This window comes from Geospiza fortis, unplaced genomic scaffold (assembly GCF_000277835.1).
Source record: "Geospiza fortis unplaced genomic scaffold, GeoFor_1.0 scaffold162, whole genome shotgun sequence".
Taxonomy (NCBI): Eukaryota; Metazoa; Chordata; class Aves; order Passeriformes; family Thraupidae; genus Geospiza; species Geospiza fortis.
The window spans coordinates 3,048,008-3,061,361 of record NW_005054316.1 but is presented as its reverse complement, the minus strand read 5'-3'; the positions used below and the strand labels follow the sequence as shown (position 1 = coordinate 3,061,361).

Sequence of the window (13,354 nt, the reverse complement as noted above, 5' to 3'; positions counted from 1 at the left end):
ATACTGGCAATTTTTATTACTTCAGCTGTTTTTTTTTCTTTTATTAAAGAAAAGTTACATTGTATGCTGACCTGAAGCTTTGGCAAGTGGGTGGGATTCTGCTAGATTCTCCCATTCATGGCTAAAGTGTCATGGTTTTGGTTTTGGGAATCTTTGTTTTCTTTGACACTTCTTGTCCTTGAAGGAAGTTTTCTCTGTTTGTGGGTATTTGACTGCTAAATCATCCCAACAGAGCAGTGTTAGTAAAGAACCTTTGGGTATTGAAAGAACTGTGCATCACTGACTCTCTACAATTTTTCAGTTTTCCCCCTCTTTGTGAAGAAAAAGGTAGAAGAATTAATTGGCCAGAACTCAAATATTCCTTTGTCTAGTACCATGTATTTTTAATCTGTGCAACTTTCAGGAAAAAAAATAAAATTATATTACATCAGATTTATTTTTTAGAGAGAGAATAGTGTTTATCTTATTTCATGATGTTCTTTCTAAGAAGACATGGTCTCCCCATTCAAGTCCAAAAAGCTGCCCTTTTCACAAGTAGTTCTGTAGAAGAGGGGAATATTGAAAGAAGGGCTGGTTTATATTCTTATTGTGATCAATAAAATGTAAGTATGTGCTATTGATTTTTATTATCTCTTGAATACAAATAGGCACTATATTAATTTCTTTCAGAAGCTGAGGAAGGGTATTGAACAAGAAAGAGTTGCTTAATGATCCAGTGACCACTAGGTCTAGCTAGAAGCCTTGTCTTAAATTCTGTAATTATAGAGCTATTAAAAACGATCTTACATCTCTAACTGAAATTACTCATGCTTTAGAATTGTTAAATTTGTCCTCAGTAAATGCGAAAGGGACGTTAGAAAAATACAGAGCAATTAAAACATTTGCAAAAATTAATTACAGTATCTGTCACTTAGTTGTAAGCATTTATGTGTGTAGCTGTCTCCAGCCAGCACTTCTACCTTCTGATTAGTCTGACTGACTTGATGAAATGGGTTGGCATGGATAGTCTGTCAGAAAATGACCTGGTGCTGCCAGGTACTGAATGTGCTAGCCCAAGGCTTTGATATGTATGTTCATATCTCCCAGATAAAAGGAGCTCAGCTGATCAGAAAGCTTAGGCCAGGATTACCTGTCTGATGTCCTGAGTCCTTGTGCATTAGTCTGAACCAGAGTAACTATCATCTAACTCACTGTATGCACACTTCAGGCTTGTCCCAGCCCTGGGTAATGCCTTTCAACATACAACTCAGGTGCCCTGCAATCCCTTTATAATTTTCATTAGAGTAATTTGAGCTTTTGAACCTTAAATAATGAGGGTTTTATGAAGAGGGTTGCAAAACGAAACTTGCAGCACCTGTTCTTGATTGAGGGCGTCTATTCCCACCCATTTTTGAAGCCCCTGTATTCAAACCATATTTTTTAAAGGGTGTTGACATAACAGAATATTACAATTGTATTTAAGATGCCACACCTTCAAAAATATCCTTGGTTTATTGAAAGGCTTCTCGTGTTACTTTCATTATACATGATATGGCGAATCACAAGAATAGATCAAAGTAAAACAATTTTGTCTTGTGTGCTTAGCAGACTTAGAGTATAGAGGGAAGTCAATTAGGGTTATAAAAAGAACTAGATTTTGTGGGATCAGTGTTGGGATGGAGCATTACAGGGCAAATTTAATAGAATAAGGTAAATATATTTAAGTTTCCAAGTCTAGTAATATGCACTAAGTGAAAATGTAAAGAAGTGTGAGCAGATGGGAAGTGTGTGTCAGAAAGACCACCTGATCCTTTCTGACTTAAACTAGCATAGTTTACATTCTGACAAAAAAGATGAGAAAGAAGTATAAGTTGCTGAGACAGGTTGCATCGCCGGATGAAAGAGGAAAGAAGCAAGTCACACACTCTGCTTTGGGGAAAATGGTTGAAAGTGGTCTGACATTTAGAATAGCTCCACAACTGCTTCCCCCACAACTTGGTTCTCTTGGGCTCCCACCCTAATCATAGCCCAAAGGCAGCTGGAGTCGGGCTCTTTGCAGTGAGAATTTGTGGTGACGGCACAACATGTTTCTCCAGAGAAGGGGACTATAGACTTTGTTATACAAAAGCAGTCTTGCCGTCACTGTTATCTTTCTTCAACCACCACCTTTAGTAAATAATATATAAACTTTTGACTCTTTTTTTTTCTTTTGATGCTAGAGCTACTGCATGTCTGCCTTTGTTAGTTTTAGCTGTTAAATATCTACCTACTGTACTCTTTAGCTAGGGAAGTGAAATCGAGGTCAGTATTTCTTGTGTTTCTTAGCTTTATTGCATGTGTGCTCTTTCTAATTTTTTTTAAGTGCACTTCCTAAGGAAATGAAACTTAACTGCTTGTACTGGTTTTTCATCCTCCACTTTTTTTTCAGTATCTGCCTGTTTGACTGTCTGATGAATTCCAGCCAAATTTGAGAGGTTTCATAGATACAGAGCTCTCACAAAAGATACTTATCTAGGTTAAGTTAAGAAGCAAAGTGATGCCCTGGCTGAGGGAAAGGCCACTGTGTTTTCACACTACTTGCTACTGAATATCAGGGTGAGAGTCTAGCTTGAGACAATTCCCTGAGATCCCTGGGGGCCCTCTGAACAACTGTAAATGAATTCAGTTTTTTCCTTTTTCTTCCCACAGTGTTTTCCCATCTTTTACTGTTAAGTTCTTTCCTGTCCACTACCCCCAATGACTCTTGGGTCTGCATGTCTTCCATGCCAGGCTCTAAATTATAACCAGCTTTCCTCTTTTTCCCCCTCAGCTAACAGGAGGAATGCATATAAACTAACTTTTGCTGGCTCTCTTGTTTCACTGAAATAGATATGTACTTCCTACAGAAGGTGTTCTCAGGTTGAGTTTCTCAGAGCTCATGCTCAGTAATGGATTCAGGCACTTGTCATCTGCAGGAAGAGCAGTTTTCCTCCTGGTAGAATTAAAGATTAAGGCTCTGGTACTGTCTCTGCAGGTGGCATGACCATTTTACAAGGGTAAACCTTGGGTTCTGTGAATTTCAAAAGATGACAACATCCTTTCTCGAAGCTCATTTTTATTGAAGACCTCAGCATTGGAAACAGTGTGCCAGAGGTCTGAGAAGGTCTTCCTGCAAACAGTTTTGAATTTATTTTTAATGCACTGAATAAACATTAGGAAGTAAAATGCTCGTATCCGGATATCTGTAGCTACTTCACCCTTTTTCTTGACTCTGACTTCTCAACCTTTTTCTCCTTTGCCTAGAAAAGGAAAGCTGGATAACAGTCTGCCTATGTGTAATAGTGGCTGTTATGCCAGTGGCAATGTACCCATCTCTTAAAATTGCTGAAACCAGTTCCAGTAAATTCATAATTTTCCCTCTGCCTTTGACTGTGGGGCTCATTAGATTTTAGCAGGGTAAAAAGTTCATCCATTCGCTGTTGAAAGCATGTGATTGCCTTACATGCTAGGATATTCTTGAATAGAAGTATCCATTCACTTCTCTGTTGCACAGACAACCAGTTTGGGTTCTGGCATCCCACTCCTTAGTTACTTGTTAAAAAATTTGTCATATACTCCGCAGTTCTCGAGTTCCCTTTGGAATTGCTGCAGTCACACAGAGATAAATATTCCCTAACTCTTCAGCAGCAGTAGTTTGCAATGCTTGCAGAAAGAAGACTAAATTAACCCTTGTGCAAGGCGCTGTATACAATAATCTCCAAACAATTTCTGTGTTAGTTGAATTCAATTGATCTCATGTAAATACATGCACCAATTATTTTTAGATTTTACAGAGATACCCCTCAGAAGTGCAGTGGGATTGCCTTGATATTGAGGTATTAAAATTTCATAGTATGATGGGTGTAATTAAAAAATAATTCCTGTACTTTTCATAGGCAGTCTCTCTAATGTGTGTTTACTGTCATGTCTATACACATACATTTTGCAGACTTGACTACCTCAATCCTTCCATGTTTTAAAAATCTAATAATGCGTGTTAAAATGCATGTTTTAAGCACACAGCTGGTATTGTGCATTCAAAAACTATTCAGTCACTGCCCTCTCAATGCATGGAGCTCAGCTAGGCAGGGAATTTCTGAAGTGTCTGCATTGCAGTATTGACTTCTGAGAGAGTCAAAGCAGCTGAACAGAAACTAATTAACCTTGGAAGTAATTTAGGCATACTAAAAATGATGGGTCTCAAGAAATGCTTCCTTAAGGCTTTTGTTGTTGGGCTGCTGGGCACTTCAGTAATGGAGTCTGAGCTTTGAGAGATGAATGGAGGAACTCCTGATTTTGTTGGTATTCTGTCTCATAGTTAAGACTCTTTAAAATATTCAGCAACTTTCTCTGCACATAAATCTGTACTCACACACATACCACAGTCAGCAGACATCTTGCCTCCCTCTTCCCTGGAAGACACTTAATTTTAATTTTTTTCCTTTCCTTTTTTTTTTTTTTTTTGCAAAGTATCTGTCATACATTGGTATGTAAAAATCAACGCAGTTTAGCAATGCTGAGGTGCTCTGCAAGTGATTATTCTGAACTATGTATGACTTTAAGTCCCATTAAAAATATTTATATTTTCTATGGGAAATATTAGTAGGGAATTTATTTTGATTTTGAATGCAAAACTATTTGAGTAATTTTGCAATTCATCTGAGGATTAATTTTCTGTATGGTTGTCCTGTTGTGAGGCAACTAGATTGTGTTACTGTTTCCAGTATCTGTGAGCCAAACTGTACTGCTTTCTTCTGATCATGTCGCCTTGAAAAGCAAGTACCTCAGCTTCTTTTGATTCCATCTGCCTCTTCAGGGTGTGGCCTGAGAATTATTTCACTATTGAGCCAATTACCATTTTAAGGTCAACTTGATACTTCTGGAAAGACTGATTTTACAGGAAGCAGATTGGAAATCTGAAAGAATACATTTCAGGTGTATATAATATTTGATGTGAAAAGGGAATTTATGCGTCAAAACTTAGTCTTGCTGAAGTAAACAGCAGGTCTCCCTTTGACTTTAACAGGTACTACATGCAATGGTTTCATACTTTGGCTTGCAAAGCCATAACTGCCCTAAATATTGCCCCTTGTTTCTCTGCAGATGTGCACTGGGAACTACATATTTGTTCCTTACATGATAACTCCACATAACAAGGTGTACTGCTGTGATAGCAGTTTTGTGAAGGGACTCACAGAGCTGATGCCACCTGGTTTTGAGTCTCTGCTTGGGCCTATATGCTTACCTCTGGTGGATCGATTTATTCAGCTCTTGAAGGTGGCACAGGCCAGTTCCAGGTGAGTTGTCTTCTTGTACACCCATGTAAAATGCAAATATTCCAGCTGGCAAGATAAATGTCAGCCTCTTTTGCCTTCTGCTCAGAAAAACTGATATTTAATGGATTAGCTTGACCAAATCTGTGCATTGACACTGTTCCATCAATACATGTTCTGCACGTACACTGTGGGAGAGCTGTGCTGATGTGAAGTTGTTTCTCTGCAGCCAGTATTTCCGGGAATCCATTCTGAACGACATCAGAAAGGCCCGGACGCTTTACACGGGCAAAGAGCTCGCAGCAGAGCTCGCAAGGATTCGACAGCGAGTTGATAACGTTGAAGTCTTGTCTGCTGACATTGTCATAAACTTGCTGCTGTCCTACAGAGACATCCAGGTAGGAGTTTGCTACTAACAATAGTAAATTAAATTACATTCTCACAGAAATTTTTGGTGCGTTTGGTGCAGGTTTTTTAATAAAATGTGTGGATAAAGCACACTAGTAAAAATATTTTATGATGTCTTCTTGATGTTTTTATTCTGTTCTGTAGTTTCACTGTTTGCCTTTCCATAGCAGAAAAGGGTTTTATAACAGCACCTAAAAAGTACATGACGTGTAATAACTCTTCTCCATCTCAACACTGGTGTGTGATGAACAGCATGTAGCTAAATGCTATGGTGGCATTCTGCAATTGGTAGGCAAATGTATTCTTTTTCACCGAAGCTGGTGACATTTCTTATGGAAACATAAATAGTTCATATTTCAGGTTTTGGAATGATGCTGGTAATTGCCTGCTTTGTTATCCATAATTTCAACTGTCACTCCTTAAACATTAGGAAGTTGTTTGAGTTTGATTTTTTATTTTTATTTGGTTTTTAAATATGTCAGTGAGTAAACTACTTTAAAAACTGTGGTATTAAAAAGTCTTGTTTTTTTGGCTTATGCCTACTTCAGAGATTGAGATGCCTTACTTCAAATGCAGTTAGCTTTGTAATATCTGCACAATGTGAGCACTGAGATGTATTCAGTTCCTAACTTTAATAACGAAACAGATGTATGAAAATTTCCACAGGACCATGTTGTAGCAGCACAGGAGACCAAATTGGGCTTCCCTGCTAAATAATTTGTATATTCCCATCTCTGATTAGTGCTAGGCCATTTACAGTTTGATACTGAAGAAACTGAAATCCATAAAACTTAAAATGGACTGAAAATACTTCTTAGTATGAAATAATAGCTGCTTAGGTTGAAGAGGAGTTTATAGAGGCATACCTCAGTACAGCCCCTTAAAACTTTATTATTCCTTTCTTTTGGAAGGATTACGATTCCATTGTGAAATTGGTGAAAACTTTAGAAAAACTGCCCACTTTTGACTTGGCTTCCCACCACCATGTGAGGTTGCATTATGCATTTGCACTAAACAGGTAAGAATCTACCCTTCCTTCTGCTATGGAATAGTAAATCAAAACTTCGAACTTTGTAAGGGTGGGTAATCCTGTGGGAAGTTCCCTACTGGAATCTTTATATGCAGTTCTATGATTTTAACTGAAGCAGCTCTGGAGATTCTAAGCTTCTTTTAATCTCGTACTGTTAGATTTCTTTCCTTTTCCTTCAGCATGTTTGATTTGTCTTTCCATAGGTTTGCATTATTTTTTTGTTTCAGTACCTAAATTTGAGAAAACAAATACCTAACAGTATTTTCTTTCTGTAAAATACACTTCTAACATTGCTGTGTGAGTGACAGTGCTGCGTCGTTTTTGCTGGCAAAGACATCATCTCATTCAAGTCTGAGTTCTGGTAATGTCAGGAGACAGAAGCAGACCTTTCATCAAATATCCATAGGAAGATTTTATTGTATTATGATGACAAAATAATTTTCACATCATCTGATAACTTGGACAAAATGTGATACATGGAGCGACATACACTGCTTCTATGGATTAAATAAAAGCCAAGCCTAGATTTTCTTTCTAGGATACTGACATTTAGGCAAGTGACTAAGAGGGGTGTTTTTTCAGAGGAAATTACAGATGTTCTCTACTCCATTGCTGTTATCACAGTGAACATTTTGCTGTTGACTTTTAGAAGAGTGGACCAGGTGTCAGCAGGTATTGAAATTGTCAAGTAGAGCAAATGTCGATAGATGGTTCTGCTTCTCACAGATTTGAATTTTGTAGTTCAGGTTCACTGAGGAGGCTTAAAACTGCGCATCATGTGAAAGTGATGTCAAAACGTGTCACAAAGAATTACTTGAAAAAATAAACCTGGTTTTGAAAGAAAAAAAAAAGAACATTAAAAAAAATAAAAACCAGCTGTCTGGCATTTTTTGTCTGAATAAAGTGTTCAGATCCTTACTTTTGCCGCTCTCCTCCTAAAACTCGGAGGTTACGGCATCATACGAATCACAATCCTGGTCAACCCAGCATCAAACAACCTACACTACCCCTTCATTACCCTAGCTTTATGAGGAGCATTAATGACCAGCGCCATCTGCCTGCGCCTTATACCTGGTAAATGAAGGTATAAATATTGTGCCTTTTTTGTTTCCACTTTGACATAAATATGTCAAGTTTTGCAGATTAAATAGTCCAGCATGTACCTGCCGCTTCTACAGAGCCTTCACAAGGGTCACTAGATGTTCCTTGGACATGTAAGGTGTTGTTTAGACCTCAGTTTTCTGAAACAAAGTTGTCTTTGAAAACAGCAGTAGTTCACTGAGGCACTAACAACCTGGAAAACTGCAGCAAAATCTTTTCAGGCATATCCTTATACTTCACTGGTTCTGTGACTCAAGATACTGCCTCCGAGAGTATCTGACAGAAGATCTACACAGTACCTCCAAAGGAGTCCAGATGAGATTTTCCTATTCCTCTCCTTTCCAGACTGACCATTAAACTAGAAGCCATGACAGCCATGAAAACATTAATGCTTTGGTGTGCCAAGAAGGAATTACTTTGGCTAATTGTAACTTTCTCCTTACTGGGACTGTAGAGGATATTTTGTGAGCTGAGGCAGGTCTGGAATACTTTGCACTTCTGCATTTTTGCTATGAAAAAAAAATGTGTCTCTTGCTTCTAATCCAGGTCACTAGCACGGAAGGATGGAGCAGCTCAATTAGTCAGGATTAGTCTGACCTAAATCAAGAAATGTGAGGGCATTGATGATGGAAAAGTAAACAGAAATAAAAGTAGGGACCTCTGTCTCTGAAGACCAGCTAAGTGTAAATAATCCATGTTGCAAAACATTATTTGCCCTACTGGTTTTGTTCTCATTAAATTCATTAATCTGGATTAGTGATAGTCAATACAAGATGTGGAAATGTTGAAAATGGAGTCACTTGATTGTTCAGTACACAAACATGTTAAAATTCTAAACTTTCGATACTGAATGATGTATGTACCAAAGCTATGACTCACCAGGAAGTGTCTAATGCTTGCAATTACGTGGTTTATTTGTCTGAAGTACTTCTTTTAATATTGCCTTTTTGGCTTTACTCCTAAACCTTCGCTATCATGGGAGTTCAATCTGGTTTGTGTTTTTTGGATGTTTTGTTTCACAGCCAAAATGTATACAAAAAGTAAAATCACAAGCCCAAGACTGAATATTTTTTTCCTTTAGAGCATGTATTACATTGAAAGAAATACTAGACATGAAAATCAAGGTTCGTATTTTTCTATTTTATAAGGAAGTAACACATGACCCTTCTAAGAATTTCCCTGGAGGTTCTTGATGCTGTTTTCAGTGCTTTGCTATAGATGATGCTTCATGAGGGAGAGAAGTTATGTTTAAGGGCATTTATAAAGGTTTCCCATGACATAAAGAAAAGAAAAAAAAAAGGAAGAAGGGGTAAGTGTGTACATATAACATAGTACATTGTGTCTATCTGTCTTTTTACATGGATGAAGTCATATGTCTATTAAAAACAGTAATGAAAAATTATTTCTTGTTAACTTTGTTGGTTTTTTAATCAAAATTATTATTTTCAACAGGAGAAATCTTCCTGGAGACAGACAGAAAGCTCTAGAAATTATGATTCCCCTTGTAGAGCAGGAAGACCAAGTAGCTTCAGATATGTACTGCCTGGTTGGTCGAATTTACAAGGACATGTTTTTGGAATCTGGGTTCATAGATATAGAAAGCAGGGACAAAGCAACTTTCTGGTGAGTACTATTTTCCTGGTCTATGTCCTTTTGTTAGCTTTGAGAAAATATTCCTCGAACAAGAATATATTTGGATGGTTTTACTTTCCAAATATTTGGCATCCTTAGGGGATAGAATGAATCTTCTAAATTGCCTAATTGAATGAATCAAATAAATTACTTATATGTTGAGAATGAGAGATTTATGTTGTTCACACATCTCATTCTGCAAAGTTCTTCAAGTGCCTCAGAGACCTGAAGTTTTGGTGTAAACTAAACTCATAATTCTTCCCAAATATGAAGTCTCCTGTTTACTGTGTTGTTATTAGGAATCTGGGCCAGAGAATAATCAGTCATTAATTGATTGGCATGTCTGGAATCTGATAGATTTTAGCTAGCAAGGCTTAGAGGTTTAACTCACAACCAGTATGGCTGTTCCAAACTTGCTGACAAAAGTTTTATCACTGTATAGTGGTAAAAGTTTTATCATCATTGTATAGTACAGGCACATTGCGGTGGACTACAGTAGCATCAGTAGTCAAAAAAGCACACAATTACTAGTCAATAATAGATGAATTCTTATCCTCATTTCAGATACAAGAATCTTGGTTTTTTTAATGCTTTTGAAATGCACTAAATCACTGTTACATGGAAGAGGTTAGAAAATGAAGGCATGGGATGTCATCCTAGACTTCTGTCAGGATGAGCTTCTCTGCATTCAGATGAGGATACAGACAATCTGCATTTTTGTGTCCTGCAGCTCACGTCTTAGCTCTGGTCTTGTGCTCATCAGCTGCTTGTTGAAGTAAATGCTTAAAATGGAAAGCTTTCTTCTTTCTTTGTCATTTATCACTTGTTTTCAGTAAACTTCAGCTTAGAGCTGTCTCTCATAAAAGATAAGATAAAATTGTTTACCAGTTATGGCCTCAGAATACAAATGCAGTTTAAAGCTTCTGGTCAGTCTTTACAGCTTGGCAATTCTTACTGGACTTTTAAAAGATGTTGAAATAACAGGAATGCAACATATTATTTTCATTCGTCCTAGCATAATTTTGGATTTTAAAAAGTTTCATTTCCTGTAAAGCACAAAGCCCGTGAAAAACTTCTGGGGTCTTTTGTAAACACTGTATTTTGCTAATGTCATAAATATAAAGATATAAAGAAAAGTGTAGTTTTGCACACAAATTTTAGGCATTATTACAGACCAAATTAAATACAAATTACTCTTGCTATTGTACATCTTGCTTTCTCCTTGTTCATAGTGCCTTATGAACACATAAACTTTGATATATCAAACATAATTGAACTAAGAATGATTATATGTATAACAGTGGTGATTTCATGTAGCCATTTAAACACACTTTGAATAAATGCATCTTGGCAATCATGATAATCATAGATCTGATGACAGGAAGTGATTGCAGGCATTCCAGTCTAGGAAAGGACTCTGGCAACTGAGACCCAATACAGAATATTGTATTGTGCTCTGTGCACCTCCTGGCACAGAACAAGGAGATCTCTGTTGAGTCAAGCTGGAGTTTAGCTGGAAGCTGTACTGGATGGTCCAATTGCTTTTGGTTTATATTTTATACTGGATATTGATTTGAGTTTCTAGCGTTAGTCACACAGCAGGCCTGACATGCTGGAAGGTTGACTCATAACTCAGTGAAAAGCTCTTAGAAAGGAACAGGTCTACTCTAATGCTCCATCAGGCCACAACAGGACAAGGTGTGTGCAGGAGCAATGGCAGTGCTATGTTATGTTGAGATAAAGGTTATTATCTCAGTCTTAGAAAAATAGGGATGTAAGGGAAGTATCGTGAATTGCATGAGATAAACAGAATTTGGCAGCAGAACCAAAGCATTGGTTTTGCAACAACTGGTGATGCCAAGGTAATTTGGTCTATTCCAATTTCAAAAAACAAACCAACAATGTGCTTTTCTGACAATTAGAAAGTAGAATAAAAGATATCTTTCATATAAATATGAAAGAATAAATGAAAGAGTAATTATTAACTGTCACTTTCTTGTTTCACACCAACAGTGTGAATCAGACTTACCAAAGCTACCAAGGCTTTATTCATATCTTTTCACTGCTACCCCCCAAATTCAGTGTCTGCACTGCAACATTTTCTCAAATGTCAACAACTGCAACATTTTTCCAAAATTACAGTCTTTCTTATATTGGAACAAAAATACTAATTTCCATGGCTTTTTCTTCTTCTTCTGTCAATCTTTCCTCTCTCCTTTTTGTATTGCATGAGAATTTAAGCATGGAAGATCTCGAGGGCAGAAAAGGTGGTTCAGTTCCCAACATCGCTGTGTCTCCAAACAGATAATGCCAGCTAAAGGGTTTCCCTTAGATGTGTATACTTGGAATCAATGAGGGTGTTGTCCTGTTTAGTTGGCAGATGTTTATGGGTTTTTTGGTTTGTTTTTTTTCTCCTTTGCTTAGTTTTTGTTTGGTTGATTGGTTTGTTCTGTTTTTTTGTTTTTAGGTTGGATGTTTTTTGTGTTTATGTATTGGTTACAGTTTTTTTAAATGAGCCAAAAAACATTTTGTATGTACTTTCTTCCTCACTTTTTTGTAACTCCCAGAGAAAGAGAAAATTGCAGATGATGAAAGAAAAATATCTAGTACTCTCTGATCCTCTTGCTTTTCTTTAGAGCAGTAGGCACTTGTTTAATGATGAAGTTCTTTGGAGGTGGGCAGCTGAAGTATAAAAAGTATGTATATGTAGGAGATTGAAGAGAAGCCTGTCTTACAGTTTTGGAGAGGAGAGCTTGTGTTAAAGGACGCAAACTCATTAATCATTAGAGCAGAAAAACTGACAAACAAATTAAAGACCAGCCGTACTTTTGACCTGGTGGGATAAAAATGCCTTAGCTTTGCTTGCATGTCAAAGCATGGTCTAGAAGTCAAATACTTAAGTTTTGTGCAGATTGTTTTTCTTTCCTTCCTTATATACTACTCTCACAACCTTTTTAATTTTTAAGTGTATTCCATTTGTTTGTCTGTATTTCTTTTATCCTTTAGAAAGTAATTTTAAACTCCATTGCTTTTATGGTAGTAAGTTGTGTTGACTAAATCTCTTGTGCTCCTTAACTCGCATATGATAGTAGTCTTTGCCTTCTCCCTATGGAGGTGTGAATGTGTGTATATATACCTGCAACCAAAGGTGTTCTTATTTTGAGGAATAAGTTTAAACCACTGTAGATGTCCTGTTGCTGTTGTCACAGCTACTTGTGTTGCTAGCATGAGGACAGTGTGTGCTGTGTTGGTGTGAAGCATCTCCAGTTCTTTTAAGACAACATTGAGCCTAAGTGAATGCCTCTGCCATTTCTCTTGATTGCTCAGTTCCTTTTGAGGAGAATGAAATCTGGTATAGTCTTTTTTTATGTGAACTCATAAGGACAGTGTCAATAAGACACTCAGTAAAGAATAAAATTTGGAGAAGTTGAAATCATAGCTAAATGTGAGGTATGTTCTTGTATCACTTGCTTTTGTGCGTGCCATTGCAGCAGACCCACAATAAGATCTAAGGTTTCAAGTCAATGAAATTTCATATATTAAAGACTAAATTAATGAGCATATTAATAACTCTGAAACAGTTATTTTACAGACTGATAGTACCATTCAGTTTTATTTGATCTTAAAGGAATATTGTAAGATACTGTAACTTTACTGGGATAATGTTACTGGGATGATGATTAGGATCTGTGCTTGTTGTGTGGGGGGAAAGGAAATGGGAGGAGGATGTATAAATACCAGACTCCTAAAAATAACCACAAAGAATGTGTGGAAAACACTAAAATATTTTTGCTTCTATGGATTCTTGCTGTGTAAACAGAAGATAAGCTCTTAAATTACCTAAAACTGTAATGATGCCCCAACTAGATTGCATTATTTACAAAGTAAGCTTGAATGTTTGTTTTTCTAGGTT

The 13,354-nt window shown here is 37.0% G+C and overlaps 1 protein-coding gene across 1 annotated transcript in view; it reads left to right on the top strand.

Annotated features, from left to right (window-relative positions):
- MAP3K5 (mitogen-activated protein kinase kinase kinase 5) overlaps window positions 1-13,354 on the top strand; it is a 69,708-nt gene that overhangs the window by 7,859 nt on the left and 48,495 nt on the right. Inside the window, exons 3-6 of the mRNA XM_031056242.1 lie at window positions 5,101-5,294; window positions 5,500-5,668; window positions 6,590-6,696; window positions 9,262-9,432. Coding sequence (XP_030912102.1) covers window positions 5,101-5,294; window positions 5,500-5,668; window positions 6,590-6,696; window positions 9,262-9,432 — 641 coding nt within the window. The remainder of the gene's footprint in view (window positions 1-5,100; window positions 5,295-5,499; window positions 5,669-6,589; window positions 6,697-9,261; window positions 9,433-13,354) is intronic.